Raw genomic sequence first — 23463 nt, 5'->3', positions numbered from 1 at the left:
ATTAATATTCCCTTTATTTCTAACTCGTACTCTAGCTTTTAATCATATCATCCTATATTCAAAAGCTTTTTTTTCTTTCCTGTCTAACCTCTAATACCACTTTATAATGCCTTGGTAAGGCCACACTTGGAATACTGCATTCAGTTTTGGTCGCCACAATATAAAAAAGATGTGGCAACTCTAGAAAGAGTGCAGAGAAGAGCAACCAAGATGACTAGGGGGCTGGAGGCTAAAACAGATGAAGAACGGTTGCAGGAACTGAGTATGTCTAGTTTAATGAAAAGAAGGACTAGGGGAGACATGATAGCAGTCTTCCAATATCTCAGGGGTTGCCACAAAGAAGAGGGAGTCAAACTGTTTTCTAAAGCACCTGAGTGTAGAACAAGAAGCAATGGGTGGAAACTAATCAAGGAGAGAAGCAACTTAGAACTGAGGATAAATTTCCTGACAGTGAGAACAATTAATCAGTGGAACAACTTGCCTCCAGAAGTTGTGAATGATCCAACACTGGATGTTTTTAAGAAGATGTTGGATATCCATTTGTCTGAAGTGGTGTAGGGTTTCCTGCCTAGGCAGGGGGTTGGACTAGAAGACCTCCAAGGTCCCTTCCAACTCTGTTATTTTATTCTATTATATATCATCAGCCTATAAGAAAAGAAAAAGAGAAAGGGGGCAACCTTAAATTCTTCAAGCCAAATATTTGTATAAGCCAAATACTTTAAACCTGGAAAAGTGGAAGTATGGGAGAGATCTTCTCTAGGCAGAAGATGGAGCAACATTGTTTTTCCCATGGAAATGTCAGTCATGCAGATTTGGGCTGAATGTTAAGAGAAGCTTCCCAACCGAGGAAATTTTTCAACAGTGAAACAGCCTGTCGGGAGAGAGCTGGCAGGGGCTACCAGACGGACAGTCACTTGCCAGCAATACTGCCGTTTCATCCTTCATTGAAGATCCTGCAATGTGCAAGGGGCTGGACTAAATCACCTCCAAGGCCCCATTATGATTTAATGAGGCATTTTTATTGGCTCCTACCTATAGTAGCAGAAGCAGAAAGCAGGTTTTTTTTTGCACAGCTTCAGTGAGGCCATTGTCCTCACCAGCTGCTGCAAACCGCTTCATAGAAACTATCGAGAGCTTTACTTTTCCCCTATATTTTTATCAACATTCATCTTGTCCTTTGGGTACTAGTGCTGTTCAAAAGAAGACTTCCGGCCAAGCTTATGCAAGATGCACCAGCTCCTTCGGCTACATTCAGTTCACAGTCATTTCTTTTGAGCTGCCAGGCCTCTAAGGGAGGCCAAGTAGTACCATCTGGTCTACCGGAAAGGCTTCTTCTTCTTAGCTACTGATTTTAGATTTGCATCCCTTAGGATTTGGGGCTATAAGAGGACTCCAGGTTTCTGGCTAATGGAAAGATCAGGTCTTACCACCAACCATGACTAACTATGGTGACTAACTATGGGGAGGTAGTCTCAACAGCTGGCAGAACCTCATATACCTTCTCTGAATTCAGAATCTAAGCAGGGTCTTGAGGATGAGTAGAAGGGTGTCAAAAGTCTAAGCTAAATAGAGAAGAAGAAAAACAACATCCTTGGAAGAAGGTAGTGCCAACCATTTCACAATATTGCTGAGAAAGTTATAGTTGTGTCCAGGACATAATCTGAAGTCAACATGGTTTTGTTTTTAAGAACTGGCGGAGATGAATATAAAAGAGTTCAGATTAAGGAAATATCTTGACAGGTAAAAGGAGAGAGACATTATGAGTTAGGCAGGGAAAGCAATCTATGAAATGATATCCTTACAATCAGATCAGATAGTGGCTACACGTTGTTCTTCAAAAGTTTACTTTTCTACTTTCTTGGCCCAAGGATGATTTTCATCAGTAACATCATGTTGGCACTCAGCCTGCTACTTCACCAAATCCATCATATCTCATTTACATCTAGATTGAGCAAAACTGAAGCTATCCTCACTAGATAGCTTTGTATTTATAAAATCAAATGGAATCTTACTAAGGGAAAATGATCAACTCATGTTGGTGGGAAGGAATCAATTAACGTGATGAAGAAGGCTAGAATGGAGAAGGGCAATGGATTTGAATATCGCTGATGATGATGTAGTGTATTTCAATTCGTCAGGAACAATGAGGCCAAATCTAACCATCATAGGTCACCAATGTACCATCAGCACCTTCTCTTATAATATGATGATGAAGGAGGAGGAGGAGGAGGAGGAGGAGGAGGAGGAGGAGGAGGAGGAGGAGGAGGAGGAGGAGGAGGAGGAGCTTTTCCAGGGCTTTATTTATCTCCTAGTACTGGGCTGCAAAATATTTCTCCCCTCCCCACCACATTTTTTTCCTCTGCCTGTCTTTCCCTCTTTCCAGATAACACAGGAAAAGGGAAAATCGAGGACACCCAAGATAAGTAATAGCTTTTGGAGACCACAGATTGGAAGATTCTACAAGCAAGGAAGACACAGCCTAGAACTGATCTTAGCAGACTTTAAAAAACCCAACTCCCTGGAAGCCAGAAGTCTTTTCAAGACTTCTTCTCCCAGTTTCAAAGCTTCTTCCAGACTCTCCTCCTTTTCAGATACTTTCCTATGATGAGGTGGCATCAAGGCTTGCTTTTCTCCTTTGTCCTACTTGTTAAGTAATACTCATGAAGACTTAGATAAATGCATGAGAGACTCCGTGTGTAGCTCTGGATCAGGAACTGAAGTGTCATCTTATGCTTTGTTGCTAGCTTCATCTGAAACAACTTGTTCCATTTCATTTGCTGCTTCTGCCAGCAAAAACATCAGCCGTGCAGTTAAGTGTCACAGAGTTGAATAGCGATTCTTCCTCTGATAGATCTGCTGTCCACAACGGCTTATTGCTCCATACATTTTTGGCCTGCAAAAAAGGATATTAAATTTGACTCTTTGGTCTCACTGCTGGATCTTTGTTCCTAAGCAATGTATTCATACCCCGATATTTTTTTTTAAAAAATGTTACAATTTATTGTAAGTTAAAATATAAATGCAAATACAATTTTAACACATTAGGAAGAAAAGAAGAAGGGAAGAGGGAGAAAGGGAGGTAAGGAAATAAAGAAAAAGGGAAGGGAAGGGTGGAAGGAAGGGAGGGAGGAAGGAAGGGAAAAAAAGTACTGACTTCTAATATTTTTCAGTACAATAGAATACAAAAGTTACAACTTACAACCTTTCTAGAACAACAAAATATCACTGTAATCATCAAAACCTAAAATTAGACTTCTATTTTTTCTCATTTTTCCCTTTCCAAACTAAAAATATATAGTTGGAGTAATAAGGACGTAATGAATTTGGCTCTAAATTCTTGATAAAGTTTGCTATGAAATAATTAATGGGTCAAATCAGTGGTGGGATTAAAAAAAAATTACTACCATTCTGTGGGTGTGGCTTGATGGACGTGGTGTTGCTTGGTGGGTGTGGCAGGGGAAGAATAGTGCAAAATCCCCATTCCCTCCAGATCAGCTGGGACTCGGGAGGCAGAGAATAGATGGGGGCGGGGCCAGTCAGAGGTGGTATTTACTGGTTCTCCAAACTACTCAAAATTTCCGCTACCGGTTCTCCAGAACCTGCTGAATCCCACCTCTGGGTCAAATCTTTCACTTATAAGTTATTACAAATGCATAAAAGATGTACCGTTTGTAATGCATTATAACTTCGATCCAGACAGACAGTTGGCAATACAGAATCCTAGAACCAAATTCCAAGGAATCCTCAGACTCCTTCATAACGAGTTAAGTCCGTTAAGTCAGAGAATCTCTTTTGAATCCTTCAAAATGCCTCTTGGTCTCTTCCCACCTGGGCTGAGCAATCATTTATGAGATAAGCCAACAATTTTTTTTCTGCTGTTCCCTCTTCCGTTGCTCTCCAGCCTTCTGTAATCTCTACCATCAGCTGCTTCTTGTATTCGGTTGATACTTTCTGTTTTGAAGTCTAAGCAAGCACCCAAATTTTATCCATAAATCTTTTGCATCGTAAAACTCATCAATCGCTTGTTTGAAAAATCTATCCCGGGAAAGATCAACTCCCTCCAGCAGTGGGATTCACTTACCTTCCCTACCGGTTTGCAAATGCTTTGCTTGCATGTGCCGTGTATGCGCATATGCACGGCCTTCTGTGCATGTACAGTGCTCGTGCATTATGTCGGGGTGGGTGGGTGGAGGCTCCGGCAGTCGCCGCTACTGGTTCACCCAAACCAGAGAGAACCGGCTGAATATCACCTCTGACCCCCTCCAAAAGGGCCCTTCCAAGGAGAACATAGTCATGTTCATAGATATACTGTATAGAGGAGGAGTGGCAGAGCCTCGGGTAGTGTCAAAAGAGGAATCAACATTGAGTCTCTATGTAGCCATAAATAGAACATAACCCCGCCCCCCTGAATTCTGTTAACCCTTAGCTAATGTTAAAATAGGGACACGGTGGCTCAGTGGCTAAGACGCTGATTTTTCAATCAGAAAGGTTGGTAGTACAGCGGTCCAAATCCCGTGCGCCTTCAGTGTTTAGTCATGCCGGCCACATGGCCATGGAGATATCTTTGGACAGCGCTGGCTCTTCGGCTTTGAAATGGAGATGAGCACCGCCCCCTAGAGTTGGGAGTGACTAGCACATATGTGCAAGGGGAACCTTTACCTTAATGTCAAAATAGTGCTAACCATTAGTTGAGTAGATTCTTGTGCTTAGGAATGAGCAATAAATCAGTTTAGTTGAACCTCACATGTGGTCCTTGTTTTTTGCACCTGACAACTTATTAAAGTTGAAACATTAATAAATGAAATAAAACATAGAGAGAATTAACAAGGTTAAGCAGAACTTGCTATCACAGCCCTCCCCATATACAAACTATAAGAATTAGGAACTTTAAAACATTTATTTTTTTAATATTTCTCCTGTGCTCAAACATTTCAGAGATTGCTGTCCTTACCAAGTAGGTTTTGACTGGTAATTCTGCCCTCCCTATTTCAATCTCTCTCTCTTATGTGGAGCTGGAAGCTATGATCTCAGCAACTTTAAAATGTGTGGACTTCAAGTTCCAGAATTCCCCCAGCCACCATAATTTTAAATTGGAGTTCATATACCTTAAAACTGCTGAGGTTGAGAAACACTATCATGGTTTGTCAAGGTTGAGGTTGAGAAACACTATCAAACTATGGTCAACCATGGGTTGAAAAATCTGGTTTACATTATGTTGGTTATTGGATTTCCCTGCCTATGTTTCACCCCCTTCCTTCTCGTGGGGCATGATGTGGTTGTTGGTAGGAGACTATTGAGTTGTGTTGTTCTTCTTTGAAGGAAAATACATTGTAGAACTCCCACAGTGGCTCATCCAATCCATCTTATTGTTCATTCAGCTCAAGTTCAGTTTGAGGAGAAGCTTCCTGAGGGATTCCTACTTTGGGGGCTAGAGGGGGATGGAGATGAGTTGGTTTGAACCAAAAGAGGAACATCTGGATTTCCTGCCCATACTCAATTTTTCATGAAAGGACTTTTCCTTGTGTTTCTTTGTCACAGTGGAAGGCCAATGGCTTGACTGGGGATCTTGGAGCCGGTGTTCAGTGACCTGTTCCAATGGGACTCAGCAGCGGACCCGTAAATGCAGTGTCTTGGCTCACGGCTTCGCAGAGTGCAAAGGAGCTCATGCTGATGCCAGGGAGTGTTCCAATCCAGAATGTTCAGGTAAGGGAGCCTTCTTTTTCATTGCCTTCAAAAAAAGGCACAATGGTAGATGGGTTTGACCAGTTTGGGGATCCATCAGAGGTGGGTTCCAGCAGAGGCTACTGCCGGTTCGCTCAGGGGGAGTGCGACGCGCACATGCACAGTACCACTAAAATTGCTCTGCACAGAGTGTGACCCAGGTTGCCAAACTACTACTGGTTTGGCTGAACTGGGCTGAACTGGTAGGAACCCACCACTGGTATGTATAGCATCCCTCATGCAGCCCAGCAAGACTGAAGAAGCATGAATCACAGACTGCAGAAAAGTATCGCTAATGATTTTTTTAAAATTTTAATTCTGTTCTCTTGTGTCCAATTCTTAGAGAAGGATCTAGGACCGTGATGGCGAACCTATGGCACATGTGCCATAGGTGGCATGCAGAGCCCTCTCTGTGGGCACAAGAGTCATTGCCCAGCTCAGCTCCACCGCACATGTGCATACGTCTCCCACCAGCCAGCTGATTTTGGGGGTCTCTGCTGTGCATGCGGGAGATGCATGCGCATGTGTAGGGGGTGGGGAGAGCACAGAGGGGGGTGCCCCTACACCCTATTTTTGGTCCCACGAGGCTTCAGGGAGGCCTGCTAGGCACAAAATGGAGTGCAGGAGGGCCACACACATGCACGGGTAGTGTGAGGGGTTGCATGTATGTGCGGGGGCCTGGGGAAGTATGGGTGTCAGGCATACATGCGTAGGGAGGGTGCATTGCATTATGGGTGTGGGCACACATCAGCATGCTGTCCAGTGATGGGTTCTGGCTGCTGCTACTGTGCACAGTACTAAAAAAATGCTTCTGTGCAGAAGTTACTACCTATTCAGCCAAACTGGTCCGAACCTGTAGGAACCAACCTCTGGTGTTGTTGCACGTACACATGCGATTTTGGCACACGAGGGGAAAAATGTTAGCCATCACTGGTCTGGGATAACTTTCCATGGCTGTCTCACCATGGTGGATTGACCCTGGGCTGATTCAATGCAGGAGAACTCAAGAGAGGGACAAGTGAATTGCAGTGGGCCTTGTCTTGCTTTAGATTTCTCAAGTTAGAAGTCCTCAAGGTTGAGGGGAGCCAGAGCATGGAGTCTCTTGTCCCTCTCTTGAGTTATCTTGCATTGAATTGTCCCACAGCAAGTTGGTTCTGGCCAGTTGTCCTGCAGCAAGTCAACTGGGGTGAGTCTGGCACAGCAAGTTGTTTCTTTCAATGGTTTGAAAAGTTTCTTCCTCCATCTGGGCCGAATTGCTTCTTATGAGAGAAATTGCCAATGGACATTCCATCTGCCTTTTGACTTTGATGTTCCGCCTCCTTTCTCCTCCTTTCTCCATCTCTTCCTTTTTTTCTCACAGTAGGAATCATTTGTCAATTTGTGGAAAAACTTGTTCAGGAAATGGCACCAGGCATACACTCTCAATAGAATAGAATGAGGGATAGGATAGAATGGAATGGAATGGAATAGAATAGAACAGAACAGAACAGAACAGAACAGGAACAGAACAGAACAGGAACGGAAGGGAATAAAATAGAATAGAATAGAATAGAACAGGTTTATTGGTCAAGCGTGATTGGACACACAAGGAATTTGTCTTTAGTCCATATGCATTCATCAAGAATCATAAGATACAACACTTAGTGGTAGTCATAGGTTACTAATAAGCAATCAGATTATACTAGAAAGCAAATAAAACAGTATAAATTGTAAAGATACAAGCAACATGGTTATAGTTATAAGTGGGAAGAGATAGGTGTTAGGAAGGAAGAGAAGAATAATAGTAATACAGTCTTAGTAAATAATTTGACAGTATTGTGGGAATTATTTATTTAGCAGAATGAAGGCATTTGGGGGGGAAATTGTCCTTGTGTCTAGTTGTTCTGGTGTGCAGTGCACTATAGCATCGTTTTGAGGGTAGGAGTTGAAACAATTTATGTCCAGGATGCAAGGGGTCTGTAGTTATTTTCAGAGCCTTCTTTTTGGTTCGTGCAATGTACAGGTCCTCAGTGGAAGGCAGGTTGGAAGCAATTGTTTTTTTCTGCAGTTCTAATTATCCATTGTTTAAAACAGACACCTCATGGTTTGCCCCAAGTCAAAGCAGCCACCAGTACACATGTGAGTAGACGTAGAGTAATTTTATTGTCACTTTAAATGTACACCAATCGGCATACATTAAAATGAAATCTTGTTGCATAAGCTCTCAAAGGATCACCACCTCCAATATACACTACATAAACATGACAAACAAACAAATAAAATATGCGTATACCCACTTACGATATATGACACAGAGAAACAATACAGTCTAGTTCAGATATATACATGTACATAGCCGAGAAAAGCAAATCTTGCGAGTTTTCCAGACGGATGGCCTAGGGCAGTGATGGTGAACCTTTTTGGCACCGAGTGCCAAAAAGGGAACACTTTGCACACTCGTCTGGGCCGCAACCAGAAAGAGGAGATGCCCAGGGGGCATGCACATGCCAGAAAACATGCTTCTGGTTTCTGGCATGTGCACCAGCCAGCAAGTCTTTCGGTTACTGCCATGTATGTGCATGCACCTATCAGGTGGCTGGTGGATGCCAGAAAACAGAAAACCAGGTCTTCCGGTTTCCAGCACTGCCACACACACACAGGCCAGCTGATCAGCGCATGCACATGCACGGCAGAAAGCCAGAAGAGGAATGGGCGACGCTGCACATACCAGGTGACATGGCTCCACATGCCACTTCGGGCACGCGTGCCATAGGTTTGCCATCACGGGCCTAGGGAAGCAAGCTTGTTTTGAAACACTAGAAATACTTGGAAATCTCCTCCCAGAGGGGAGCAAAGTCCACAGTAGCCTTTTAAGCAGGAAAGAAGTTGAATGTTCATACCACCAATATAGCTAGCTGGCAAACACTGATAGTATGAAGCCGGTGTACAGGAGGGAGGTCCCCGGGGGAAGATGCAAATGGGTCAAAAGCTGGAAGATGGCAAATGTGCCCATTGTGATCACGCATACACAAAAGGGATGGGGCAGTACGTTGAAGATTTTGACCCACCCCTTCCTTCTAAGATTTTGACCCACCCCTTCCTTCTAAGACAGGGGTGTCCAAACTTGCTGGCTGGGGAATTCTGGGAGTTGAAGTCCACAAGTCTTAAAGTTCCCAAGTTTGGACACCCCTGTTCTAAGACTAAGCATCTGATAAGTATTTGATTTCCATTTCCTGGACTTGTTGCCCTTTAACTACTAGTTTACCATTTCGTCTTCACTGCCCGGGGTGATCGATATCTCTTGGAGGAGTCTGAGGTTGCTGAGTTCAACAAATAATTTTTGAACAGCTCGTCCCGACTGTCTCATTGATCTCAAGACCTTGATGAGGAAAATGAATTCTTCAGTCAAGCAAAAGCAGGGATTTATTTAGGTTTTTTTTTTTAAAACGCTACCAAGCTTATTTGCCAGTTTGGCCTACAGGCATTTTTAAAAACAAACAAACAAAGCAACTGAGATGAAACAGCAGACAAAGAGATACCATTTAGCTAGTGTTTTAAATTCACCAAGGATGAGAGATGAATAGGATTTCTTTTTATTTGTTTCACTTTTATCAAGCATTCACTTTAATGAGCTCAAGTGAGTGTGGGGCCAGTTCTTGTTTTATTCTCCTAGCTCACAACAACAGGTGAGATAGGATAATGTGATGGGGGGGGGGAATGGTTGGTCCAAAGATATCCATCTGGGGGTTTAGACCAATGATACACAAAATGTCAAACCTGATGTCAGGCCTGCAGCCATCTTTTGTTTTGTATCTTTGTCCTGCCACACTTTCTGTTATTCTGCTATGCATTTTCTATTGTGGGAAAAAGGGAGAGGGGGATTATACGTGTGGATGCTATGTAGCCATAACAAAAAAAATTCTAGAAAGCCAAGGTCATCCTTTGGCTTTACACCTCTGCACCTGATCGGAATTGGATGGGTGGAACTGCCAGCATGGCAGTGGAAGATTGGGCCCTGGGATGGACTTGTGGGTGTGAGGAGGGGAAAGATCTTGAACTTTCAACTGGGTGGGGAAAACCAGAAAGCTTTCAGATTTGGTTTTTCCCAGATGTGCCAACATGGCTCTTTTAATAAATTGGAACTTTGGGTAATACTTTGCCTTGGACTCTGATTTATTTTTGGATGATATTTGGAACCCTGACACCTGAATTCTTTGACATGCAAAACCACCTTGTTTTGACCTCAAAATAGTTGCTTCAGTGGGGAAAAAAAATCTCTTTGCAATTTTAAACAAATTCATTTGATTAGTCTGGAGGTGCTTTGTGATAGAAATAGAACTGACCCCTAAGTGGGGCTTAGGAAAATCTAAGAAAAGATCTAAGAATTTTTTTCTATTTGAAACTCTTGCTCATGCACTCAAAATAACTTTCATGCTCAACCTAAGATCTTTCAAATTCAAGATATTTTGCATCCTCCATTAACCTTAAACCTCTTAGCACTATCAAAGTCCAACCGTTGCCAATTGACAGGTATATTTTATATATACAGGTACAGATATTATTCAAGGGGCATGATGGCTCAGCATTTAAAGACACTGAGCTTGTCAGTTCAAAACCCAAGCTGCGTGCAAGGAGGTGAGCTCCCATTCCTTGCTCCAGCTCCTGCCCACCTAGCAGTTTGAAAGCATGAAAATGCAAGTAGATGAATAGGTGGCACTTTGGTGGGAAGGTGGCAGTGCTCCATTTGTGCTGGCCACATGATCACGGAAATTGTCTTTGGTCAGCCCTGGCTCCCTCGGCCAAGGAATGGAGCTGAGCATCATGCTCTACAGTTGAACATGACTGACAGGGAAACCTTTACCTTTTACACATTATTTGAGGTCAACCTACGACCTCAATTCAGCCCAAACATTATGTTGCTAAGTGATGCAGTTGTTAAGTGAGTTTTGCCCCAGGTTATGAACTTTCTTGCCACAGTTGTTAAGGGATTCGCTGCAGTTGTTAAGTTAAAATGGCTTCCCCATTGGCTTTGCTTGTCAGAAGGTCACAACAGGTGATCAAATGATCCCAGGACACTGAATTCATTGTAAATATGAGTCAGTTCCAAGCATCTACTCTAAATTTTGATCATGTGACCACGGGGATGCTGCAATGGTTTTAAGTGTGGAAAATGGTAACAAGTCACTTTTTTCAGGGTGTTGTAACTTCAAGTGGTTGTTGTGGCCCACCAGCAGCCAGTGGAGCTCGTGGCAGAATCAGACAATAAGGAGGTTGGGGAGGAACATGGGCCAGGCCTGGAGTCTGGGGAAGGCTCTGATGAGGGCTCTGCATCAGAGGCAGAGTGGGGGGGCTGGCCCCTCTGACAGTTATCAGCTACCTTCGGAGTCGGAGATAAGTGAGTCTGAAGAACAGCTGGAACCTGTTCCTGATGTGCACATGCCCAGAGCTGTCAGGAGAAGGGAACAATTAAGGAACAGTGGTCAACTTGGGAGTAAAGGTACAAGAGGACGCTGAATGGCCTCTCCCATAGGGAATAAATAGGAGCAAAAGGGGAGTGGTGTTTGCAGAAGATAATTAGTTTGCTAGCATGAAGATTTGCTTATCTGAGAGACTCCTAGCCAAGTATTTCCTTGTACAGTATTGCATCTGGAAGCTATCAACCTGGCAACTATCCAAGGGCTGATAAGGTCTGTGTTTGCAATTCACCCTTGAAAGACTGTTTGCTGGGACTTTGCTGGATGTGAATGCTAGGAATGCACCTTAGCCAAAATAAAAAGGGTTTTTTTGGGACAAGGCGTCTGTTTCGTGATTTGGTGAAGCCTAGGTCAGAAGAGTGGTCATTAAATGAACTGCTACAAGTTGAGGACTACCTGCAATGAATTAGGCAGAATGCCACATCTGAAGGCAGAACAGCTGTCCAGTGTGACAGATTTCAACTCTGCCATGAAATGTTTTCATGAGGACTGAGACCCGGCCATGCGTTGATCCTTGGAAGTTTTCTGCTAAGGAGCAGCCATGATGTGGGAGCCAAAGTCTTCCTTGCTGCATCAGAAATACCTGGAGAATGACCACTGACCTAGATGGTAGCCAAATGGGAAGATAGTCTTTAAGGACCTCATAATCCTGACTCCTTTCCTTGGCCAAACTGTACAATTGTAACTGTACAATTATAAATTGTGCCCCAGAATCTTGGGTTGATGCTATCCAAATCCTGGGCTATAGGCTTGGCAAGTCATGGTTAACATCCCCCTATCTTCTGCCAATTGGTTTGGAGCAGCAGCTGTTCTTTGTAAAATCACAGCTCCTAATGCAGCAGGTTTGAAGATGTGACAGCCATCAGACTGTAATGACAGATACCTTTGGGCTGCTCTGCCTACCTTCTCCCCATCATCCCTCAGAATCAAGTTTCATTTGCCAGTTTTTATTGAAGAGTGACAGCTGGATCTGGAGATGGTCACAGCATTTTAGTTAGTATCCCTGAGATCAGTATTTCTCAACCTCCGCCACTTTAACATTTGTGGACTTCAACTCCCAGAATTTCCCAGCCAACACAATTGGCTAGGGAATTCTGGGTCTTCTTGAAGTCCACACATCTTAAAGTGGCAGTGTCAGGCCTGCAGACACCTTTTCTTTTGGATCTTTGGCTTGCCATACTTTCTATTATCCTACTATGCATTTTCTATTGTGGGAAAATGGAAGGGGGGATTGTATGGACTTAGATGCTATGTAGCCATAACAAAATTCTTTCTAGAAAGCCAAGGTCATCCTTTGCCTCTGCACCTCTGCACCTGATTGGAATTGGATGGGTGGAACAGCCTGCATGGCAGTGGATGATTGGACCATGGGATGGACTTGTGGGTGTGGGGGCAAGATCTTGAACTTTCAGCTAGGTGAGGAAAACCGGGAAGCCTTCATTTTTGGGTTTTCCCAGATGTGCCAACTTGGCTCTCTTAATAAATTGGAATTCTGAGCAATCCTTTGCCTTGGACTCTGATTTACTTTTGGATGCTATTTGGAACCCTGACAGAGGTTGATAAACACTGCCCTAGTTCTTTCTCTCTGAAGCTCAGCCGGTGTCTGAATTCTATTGTTCATCCTTTTTGAGATTATTTGGTATGTTTATGTGGACTCTCCTTAATCCTGAAAGGTAAATCATTGTGTCTTCCTGTTTCCAGTAACTAGGTGGTCACCTTGTTCCTTTTTCAGGTTATGGAGTGTCTGCCTCTGAAATAAGACTAGAATCCAGATCTCTAAAATTTTGACTTTGGCTGGGTATGGAATTGCTCCGGAGCAAGTTTATCATAATTAGGTAAAGGTTCCCCTCACACATATGTGCTAGCCATTCCCGACTCTAGGGGGCAGTGCTCATCTCCATGTCAAAGCCAAAGAGCCAGCACTGTCCAAAGATGTCTCTGTGGTCATATGGCCAGCATGACTAAAAGCCAAAGGTGCGCAGAGTGCTGTTCCCTTCCCCCCAAAGATGGTTCCTATTTCTCTTCTTGCATTTTTACATGCTTTTGAATGGCTAGGTTGGCAGAAGCTGGGACAAGTAACGGGAGCTCACTCCGTTACGCGACGCTAGGGATTCGAACTGCCAACCTTTCTGATAGACAAGCTTAGAGTCTAAGCCACTTAGCCACCATGTTCCTTTTATCACAATTACAAAACACTAATAGAAATATTCTCTACAAGCCAAAAGTTAAGAAGTAGAATATCTTATCAAAAGGAGCTTATATGGAATTAGCCTGGGAAAAGGAAGGAATATTTTCAGATATTGCAGAAGAAGAAAAGATGGATATGTATTTGTATCTTCTAAATAGATAGCAACCTCCTCACCCCTCCAGTCAAGAAATTCTTAGAAAAAGAATCAAAGGATCAAGGAAATTTTATCTTTATATGCCCAATAGTAAATGAGAGCTAAAGTACATATAGTATGTCCATTTACCAAGACTCAATAAGTAAAGTCCTTTTTTTCCTTGCAAGAAACCCATTTAAAGAGACTGTGGGAATCTAAGAGCTTTGATTGTGAAGTGCTGTATAAGTTGAGCTAGACACATAGCCAAGATGCAAGTGAGAATCCAGTTTTTATCCAGTGCATCAAGCAGAAACTGTCTCCACCAATGCCCGAATCCATTATTCTATAGAGGACTATTAAGGTTTCCTGTAGGTAGCCTTCTTAAAATCATTTGGCACTTATTATAGCTTATATGTAATTGTAATGCCAAGGACAGAGGGCACAGTGGCCAAGTGGGTAAGACACTAGGTGTGTCAACCAGAAGACTGGTAATTTGAGACCTAAATACCACATAACGGATTAACAAAGTTGGAAGGGACCTTGCAGGTCATCTAGTCCAACCCCCTACCCAAGTAGAAGACCCTACATCTGCCTCTACCTAGGATTGAACTCACAATCTTCTGCTTGTGAGGCAAGAACTCAACTTTAGTGAGTTCCCGTTCTTGCCCAAGACCTGCCACCCTAGCAGTTTCAAAAGTATGTAAATGCAAGTAGATAAACAAGTGCCACTTGGGTGTGAACCTTTCTGTGCACCTTTGGTATATAGCAGTGGTGGGTTGCAGGTGGTATGCCTTGGTACGGACGTACCGGTGCCTGCTCGGAACACTGGGTACCGTTATGTTCCGGTGCTCTGGAGGGCCCGCCCACCCACCCCGAGCTCCTTACCTGTATTTAAGCTCTTCGGCTCTTCCGTGCACATGCACAGAGCACATGGTGCCTGCGCAATGCTCCACCGAGCAGCTGGAGCATCGCGGAGGTTTGCGGAAGCATCACAATCGGTAAGGACGCATGCGTGCACTGCACACGTTCATGTGGTGGACGCCAGTATGGTTGCAACGGAATCCGGAACCCACCAATGGTATATAGTCATGTTGGCCACATGACCACGAAAGCATCTTCAGACAATGCTGGCTCTTTCAACTAGGATGAGTGCTACCCCCTAGAGTCAGGCATGTCTGACAAGGGAAATCTTTCTTTACCTTTTAATGCCCAAGAAGGAGATCCGAGGCTCATATGCCTCAGTGCACCAGCATGAAAATGATTAGTTGCTGGATCAAAGTTGTCGCTATTTATGATTCTGAGCCCAAGAGACAAGGATGATGATGACAGGTTTACAAGTTTCCCTATTGGAGGACTCTGCAGCCGATTAAAAGTTTTGTGAAGCAGGAGATTTGGTAACAGGAATTTTCCAGGGAGAGCAAAACTATTTCAAGGACCAAGAAGTTCACATTCTAAAGGAATCAAGACTTCTTCTTATACCTTCAGCAAAATCAGATGATAGGATATTTCCTAGATTAGGTCTAAGAGTTGGTTTCCAGACTGCTATGGATTGAAGTGCCTGTTATGAAACCAGCCAAATTCCAAATTGTTAGTGAAGAGACCCACTTCCTACAAAGAGAAATTTCCTGACAGTGAGAACAATTAATCAGTGGAACAACCTGCCTCTGGAAGTTATGGGTGCTCCAACATTGGAGATTTTTCAGAAGAGATTGGACAGGCATTTGTCTGGAATGGTATATGATCTCCTGCTTAAGCAAGGGGTTGGACTAGAAGACCTCCAAAGTTCCTTCCAACTCCAACTGTATGCAATTATTTCCGAATCATCAGGAGACTGTTTGAAAGAAAATCAAAGGGTCCTTACAACCTACCTGGTGTCCTGACCTAGGCTTCCGGAGAAAGCATAAATCACAATCTTAGCCCCAAAAACTCTCTTTTATTTATACAGCTATAAAGTATGGTCATTCACAGCCCACAAGGCTTCACAAAAAGTTTGTGAAGGTTCTGACAGATGTCTGCTCGAGTTGCCACAGTCTTTCAGCGGAATGTTGATAAACACCTACCTTATCTCCCTTGGAATACTGCCAGAGACCTAATTGCCAAATGCAGAGCAAGGCCAAACTTAGCCCAGAGTCAAACAGAACTATTCAAAGCTTGAACTGACCAGGTGAACTAGTTGCTCCCTGCAAAAGTTAATGTATGTTTGCTCCTCTTTTATGTCTTATGGGAGGGGCCAATCATGTCCAAGCCTTACTCCCAAGTCAACCTTATTTTTTTAATGATTCTCGTCTTCAGGCAGCTCTGTGCATGTGCACACTGGGAACAGTCTCTTGCTGTTCTTCTGCCTCACAGATGTCCAACTCCAGTGACTCTGGAGGCAGCAAACAACTACCAGATGGCTTTGGGCCCCTCTCTGCCTCCGATACAGAGCCCTTGTCTGAGCCTTTCCTAGCCTCCAGGACTGGCCCATGTTCCTCCCAATCTGTCCGAATCTGTTGCCAGCTCTGCTGGCTGCTGGCGGGCCACAACAACTGGAGATAGATTGATTCTAAATGGGAAATGGTTCAGTTGCTGGAATTCTTGTAACTCCATCCAGTTCATCTCAATCAGTCTTGCTAAATGCTCTCCAGGAGATTCTGCTTGGGAGGGGGGAAAAATTAAGCAGCCACTGAAGATCCTGATGCCCAGTTCCCAGTCCCAACAGCCATGCACAGCCATGCTGCTGCCAAAATACCAAAGATTTTGCATTTTTAGTGGTCTAATTAAGGGTTGAAATGAGTGCCTGCATAATTGCAGAGGGTTAATACTCTCGAATGCTTTAAAAATTCAAGCCCCATAAAAAAGAGATTCCCCCATCTCCCTTTGGTCACTTATGCTGCATAAGGTCTTTGTCGTTACAAAAGCAACTTGTAGCTCCCATACTGAGTAGGCTGCCCCTTCCTCTCCTAGACCTTTATAGCAGTAGGCACATGAATGAGACGGTGTCATGGCAAGATCCCTGCATTTTTAATGCTAGCCCTCCAAAAAGAAGACAGAAAAGCAGCAGCCTTTTCCCCAATGTGCAATCATTCTTTGCATGATGGCTTTTGTTGAACGCTGATTGGGAGCATTAAAAAATATAATTTCCTGGCTAGAACCTGTAATATTTCAGGCGAGCAAAATGTTAAGAGATCAGGTAAGGGAAGAGTGGAGCGGTCCTTTGCAATTTTTGCCGAGAAAAATATAGTGGTGTGTCATAATAAATTTAATTAACAAAGGCTCCTTTGTGCACAAAGTATCTCCCCATGAAGAATGTTTCCTCTTGTGTATCCGAATGATTCTCAGCATTAAACTGCTTCTAGGAATTCTCCATTGGAACTGAAGCAAAGCATTGCATTTTTGCATTAGATGCCCATTGGATTGTTTCTGATGCGAAAAGATAACTGAAATAGTTGCTTGCTATATTGCCTTATGAGTAGGCAAAGAGACACCAGTCAACTTCCACAGAAATTGATTGCTTAGATCAGAGGTCTCCAAACTTGACAACTTTAAGACTTGGGACTTCAAGTCTTCAAGTCTGAAGCCGCTGGGTGAGATCATTCGTGGTTTCGGGGTGGGATATCATCTGTACGCTGATGATACTCAGCTGTACATTTCCACCCCGAACCACCCCAACGAGGCCGTCGAAGTGATGTCCCGGTGTGTGGAAGCCGTACGGGTCTGGATGGATGACAACCGACTCAAGCTCAACCCCTCCAAGACGGAGTGGCTGTGGGTTCCGGCCCACCGGTTCAACCAGTTAACTCCATCTCTGGCCATTGGGGGCGTACAACTGGCCCCCGTGGAGCGGGTGCGCAATTTGGGCGTCCTCCTGGATGCCCGGCTGTCCATGGATGATTATGTGACAGCCGTGGCAAGGGGAGCGTTCCACCAGGTTCGCCTGGTGCGCCAATTGCACCCCCTATTGGACCGGGATGCCTTACGCACAGTCACTCATGAGCTGGTGACGTCTCGCCTCGACTACTGCAACGCTCTCTACATGGGGCTTCCCTTGAGATGCACCCGGAGACTACAGTTGGTCCAGAATGCGGCCGCACGGGTGATTATGGGGAGTACAAGGTACTCCCATGTGACACCTTTCCGGTGCGAGCTGCACTGGCTTCCTGTGCTCTATCGGGTGCGTTTCAAGGTTTTGATAACGATCTTCAAAGCGCTCCATGGCACAGGACCTAGCTACTTGCGGGATCGTATTCTGCCCCATACATCCCTGCGACCAATTCGCTCGCACAGAGAGAAACTTCTCCAGGTGCCGTCCACCAGACAGTGTCGAGGGGCGGTGCCTAGGAGCAGAGCCTTCTCTGTGGCGGGCCCAGCCCTGTGGAATGACCTCCCCCCGGATATCAGGACTACCTCCGACCTCCGCTCCTTCCGTGTAAAGCTTAAGACCCACCTTTTCCAAATAGCTGGCCTGGCTCAACCATAATTTGATCCTATCGCTCCTGACGGGTTTTTAACTTTGTAATTTTACCTAGGGGATTTTAAATTACAATTTTAATTTTTGAATTTTATCTCCACTTATCTGTCTACCTCCTCCACGTATACGTCTGCATTTATGTGTGTGTATTGTCTATATTTGTATTCTATGTTTTTTATTGTACGCCGCCCCGAGTCCTTCGGGAGAGGGTGCGGCTAATCAAATAAAATTTTTATTATTATTATTATTATTATTATTATTATTATTATTATTATTATTATTATTATTATTATTATTATTATTATTATTATTATTATCAACTCCTAGAATTCTCCAGCCAGCAGCTGGCTGGAGAATTCTAGGAGTTGAAGTCCCAAGTCTTAAAGTTGCCAAGTTTGGAGACCCCTGACTTAGATTATCCAGTCATTCCTGGAATGAAGGAGTTTGGAGTTGATCCTGAAGCACACCTGGCTGGAGAATTCTGGAAGTTGAAGTTCACAAGTTTTAAAGTTGTCAAGTTTGGAGACCTCTTGCTTAGCTCATCCAGTCATTCCTGGAATTCCTTGGTGTTGATCCTGAAGGCATGAAGAGAAATGACAGAGAGAGAGACTTAAAGAAGTGACTTCACAGATGGGTGGAAGAAACTCAAAATAGCCTGGCCTTGATTTTGTGTAGTACAAGATGGGTCAGAGAAAGGTTTCCATGATCCCATTATCCTGCCCTATAACCAGAGTCTGATTAAGGTCAACAGTTGCAGGGTCCTTGATGCTCTCTGAGCTTGGTTGTTTTCTTGCAGATGTTTCCATCAGGTAGCATCATCAGTGCTAGATGGGAGTGGGCTTTGCTCCCTATATGCAAATGACTTGCCCTGTCAGTGTTGGCAGGAGTGGTCCTGGTAGTCCCTTGTTTAGATGTTGTTCATTGTTAGCTTGTTTGTCTAAGTTGCTAGTTCCTTGATTGTTGCTGCTTGATTGTTGTTCCAGTGTTAATCTTGGCACTAATCTCTATTTAGTAGGGTGTTGATAGCTGATGAGGGGTATTTTGGTCTTTTTATTTCCTTTTAAGCTTTTTGATTGCCTCTCTTGCATGTTTGTTTATATCTACTGCCTAAGCCCAGCCCAACATTGGTCCCTCTCATCCCTTCCATGGCACAACTGACACGGCATTAAGACTCATTCAGTATTGAAAACTAAAATTGAGTATGGCAGTGAAAGCTTTAATGACAGGATAGTTCATAGAAACTTAGGTCTTCTAGTCGAACCCCTTGTCCAAGCCAGGAATTCTTATTCCATCCTGGTTGTGCAAATAAAACCTTCAAATAAAATTGGAAACAAAAAAAAAATGTCCCCTCAAACACGGTGCTAGAATGCACAGAAATTGATAAACTAACGATGGAACTAAGGGATAGAGAGGAAACAGAGTATTTTAAGACATGTAACAGGTGGTTTTCTAATTGGCTAGAAAAGAGATGTAAATAATATATAATGAATACATAGAAAGTATAACAAAAGGAAATGGTATATATTTAGAGAGTAACAGAGGGGCAAATGATGTATATATTATATAAATGAGTAACTATGAAATAAGGAGGTATCTGTATAAAACAATAGTCCTCAGAATGGAAAATTAAAAATTAGAAAAAACAACAACAGATAACAGAAAGCTGTAAAAGTTTAATCATTATTTTAATGTTTAAAAAATGTTGAATAAAAATTATTATTTTTGGGGAGATTCAAGCCAACATCGCGACAACACAACATGCGGTCTCGACAGTTCAAGACCGCCGTTGATACTTTTATCGCTGCACGGTCGATATGGACCTAAACCACCCCGAAGGGACGGTGAACAGGGAGACAAATCCTTGCTGGTCTCAGGGACATCACAAAGACCCTGATTGACCCAAGGGAAGCTCTCCAAGCCGGCAGTAAACAGACAGTCCCAGACTGACAAAGTTGGAGACGTCTCTGGAAAGAAGACAGTGAAAGGGAGTCCATTTGGTGAGATTTTTTCTTTGAGAATGATTGCCCAAAGAAACTTTTTAAAGGTAAATTAGTCCTTTAAGCAAAAGAATAAAGCGGCGAAATTTATCTTTATTGGACTGCCTTAGAAAGTCTTTTTTTTCCTTTTTCTTTGTAACAATGTTTTGTGGATTGAAGTGATTGTAATGCTTCCCGTTTCTCCTCTTAAGTGAATGAATTGATTTTTTTCTCCTATTTTTTGCTACCTTATATTTTTGGCTGAACTAAAACCTTTTTTTATTCTAACAATCCTCCCTACTACTGCTTATTAAACTTCATTAAAGACATTTAAAGACTTTTGTTTTCCATAAGCTTGAAATAAATAGGAGAAAATCGAATCTGCCACTCGGAAGCCAGAACTTGGTTTTTTTCCCCCTGTTTGAAACAATGTATCCTTTGTTCTCTTTCCTTTGATTTTACTGACTCTGCAACTGGAGGGTTTGTAGCTTACTTGTGGAGACTGATAAGGAGCCAAGGGCACAGATTGTTTTTTTGCAAGTGCCTTTGTGAAATATTTTGGCAAAGGAAGGAAAATAAAATAAAAAGATAGAACCCTTCCTTTTTGAAAAAAAAATAAAAGAACTTGTACACAAAAGAGACACTAAAGGCTAGAGTGGCAGTGGATTTTAGACTTTTTTTTCTTCTTTCTGCTCTTTTTTCGTTTTCTTCTTCTTGGAAATATATATCAATCTGCAGATGAGGAAACCTTAAGTTTTCAAGATTTTTTGGTTGGAATTCAAAACATATTGGAAGGATTTGGGAGATTTGAGAAGAAGTTGGATAGACTATTGTCTTGTACAGCAAAAGATGAAGGGGTCGGAGCCCCAAAAATTAAAGAGGAGAATGAAGATATAGAAGATAAAGATAAAAGATGAACTTACTAATGGAGCATTCATGAGTGAAAGTGGAGAGAAGGGAATATAGAAAAGAGAATTTGAAAATCTGGAGTTCTATCCTTCGTGTCAAGATATGGAATTGATGATGGAATTAAGAAGAGAAACAGTTTCAGAAATACGTCTGATAATCAAAGATACACTAATTTCAATACCAGTTCAAGGGCAACGAGACTACCTGAGAGATCTTTTAAGCAAAAAAGTGTGGAGAGAAGTTTTTAAAAACCTTATAAGGAAGTTAATAAGAGAATTGACACAACAACTGGCAAAAGAGATAAGACTGTTTTGTTACTGGAAAGATACAGGTGGATAATGAATGTTGATAATAAAAAACTTAGTTAATTTTTTGTGATTAATAAGTAGGACTTTGTAGATGCTTTTAGATTGCTTCTTTAAATGTTTATTCGCTAACAAATAATTCATTACGATAATAATAATGAAATAATAATTTTAACTAGTAAAAGCAACTTGGATATAAACTACAAATTGGGACCTGGGAAAAAGATTTATCAATTTAACTACTGAATTTTTGTTTAGATTTTGTCATAAAGATGTAATCTTTCTTGGGTCTGATGAGAGGAGATGTGATATAAATAGTAAATATTTTTTAGCTAACTACAATAATAAGGAAATGTTAATGGATAATGTCTAACGATTTCTACATGTGTTGGCATTGGTAAAAGCAATTAGATATAAGCCTTAAATAGTGAGTGGGGGGGAAAGGGGGAAAATGTTTAGATATCTTATTAATTGATTTTTTTTCAGAATATGTTATAAAAGGGTAACTATTGGAGGTTTATTGAAATAGCTAATGAATGCCAGTAGGTGATTGTGTCTTTAAATACAAATGATTCCATATAAAGGTACATTTAAATAATTCTAGTTAAATGAGAATGGTGGTACATTGATAGTGAAATACATAGAGATTTTTGATTTAAAATGTACAATTCAATATGAAGGAACTATAAATAATGATTGTGGTAGTAACGCACGAAATCTATTTGTAACCAATCAACATGCTTTCTACAAGATGTAATGAAGGATGATTCTTTTTTTGTGTTCTTGTTTAATTAAAACAATAAAAAAAATTCAAATATATATATATATATTAAAAAAAAAACCTTCAGTGATGGAGCATTCACAATTCTGGGAGACAAGCTATTCCATTGATTAATTGTTCTCACCGTCTCTTGATTTCTAGGTTGGATCTCTCTCTGTTGAGCTTCCACTAGTTAAGAGGAACTAGTGGTGTACCCCTCCCCCTCATTCAATCGCTTGGTGTCCTACCCACATCCTTATTCTGCTTAAAGGTTAATCCATGGCTGCCTACATAGAGAGGCTACAATACTAGAGTAGCATCTCTGTAGTGTCTGTTCCTTGACCTGACCATCCTCAAATGGGTGACACCCAGGGAAGAAAACCAATGACTTTTCTACAGGGGCCGCACACTTCCAGTGCTGACACCTACAACAGTGATGGTTAACCTTTTCGGCACTAAGTGCCAAAACTAGAGCACGTGTGTGTATTTGTGAGCATGCTGGAGCACCAGTACCTGCAGCAGCTGGTTGGTGCACATGCATGCAACAACCAGTTGCTCTTCCAGGTTTCATCACATGCATGCCTGCTGGACAAGCTGTCTGGCACACATGCACACATCGGAAACAGGAAGAGCAGCTGGGGACAGCACTCTGCCATCTTCGCCATCGCAGATCTCTAGGAACTCTGGCCACGGATTACATTCCTCCAAAGAAGATTAATTTTGGTACGTTCTTCCTCTAGCAGGATGTGAGGGGTGACACATGCTTCCAGAACAAAATCTGAGACTAAAAAGAGGTCCATTACCATCGGAAATGTGGGAAGAATATAGTATTTGCCTATGTGAGAGACCCAGGCCCAACTCTGGCCTTGACAAATAGCTAAAAGGTTGTTCGTGGGTGATCCAGTGGTGGGTTATGACCGGTACACCCCAGTATGGCCATACTGGTGCCTGCCGGGAGCACCAGGTACCATTACGATATGATGCTCCGGAGGGCCCCCCTGCCTGCTCCCCTTATCGGTATTTGAAGTTTTTGGGGCTTACGCACACAGAGTGTACGGCGCCTGCGCAATGCTGCACCGTGCAGCTGGAGCATCGCAGGTGGTAAGTACGCATGCGTGTGCTGCACACATTTGTGTGGTGGGCACCCAGCCCCATTGCACCTGTTTCTTATGGTTGCTTTTTTGTTCCTTTGGCAATTTCCTTGTATCTCAAGATTCTCTGCATCTGTTAAAGGTGCATTCTTGAAAAGAGAGTAGTACCTCCTGAGGGATGGGAGATGAATTCTTTTTGTTAAGTAACCCCTGGTAATCACCACCCCGGGTGAGAAGAGAGGCCATTTTAGTTTAAATGAGATCTGAATTATTGATAAATAGGTTCAATTATCTGTGGAGTATTTAATTAAAGTTGTTATCAGTCAGCCCCGTTGCACCCCTCGGATCCAAAAGGTGTCCTTTCATCCTCAGCGCCCTTCTATCTGATCCTCCAGCTAAGAGGAAAGCAAATTAGGAGATTATGCATGGACATGTGTGAATAATCTCTACCTCACACCAAGCTGAAGTCTAAGAAAC

The 23463-nt window shown here is 42.7% G+C and overlaps 1 protein-coding gene across 5 annotated transcripts in view; it reads left to right on the top strand.

The window, feature by feature from the left end:
* The window catches only part of ADGRB2 (adhesion G protein-coupled receptor B2), a 335460-nt gene that overhangs the window by 188679 nt on the left and 123318 nt on the right, over positions 1–23463 (top strand). For all 5 annotated transcript variants that reach the window (XM_081961837.1, XM_081961838.1, XM_081961839.1 and 2 more), the window contains exon 5: positions 5539–5703. In XM_081961837.1, the coding sequence (XP_081817963.1) occupies positions 5539–5703 (165 nt within the window). The remainder of the gene's footprint in view (positions 1–5538; positions 5704–23463) is intronic.

Source organism: Natrix helvetica (assembly GCF_964273705.1).
Source record: "Natrix helvetica genome assembly, chromosome: 9".
Lineage (NCBI taxonomy): Eukaryota > Metazoa > Chordata > Lepidosauria > Squamata > Natricidae > Natrix > Natrix helvetica.
This window is presented reverse-complemented; position numbering and strand designations above follow the sequence as displayed.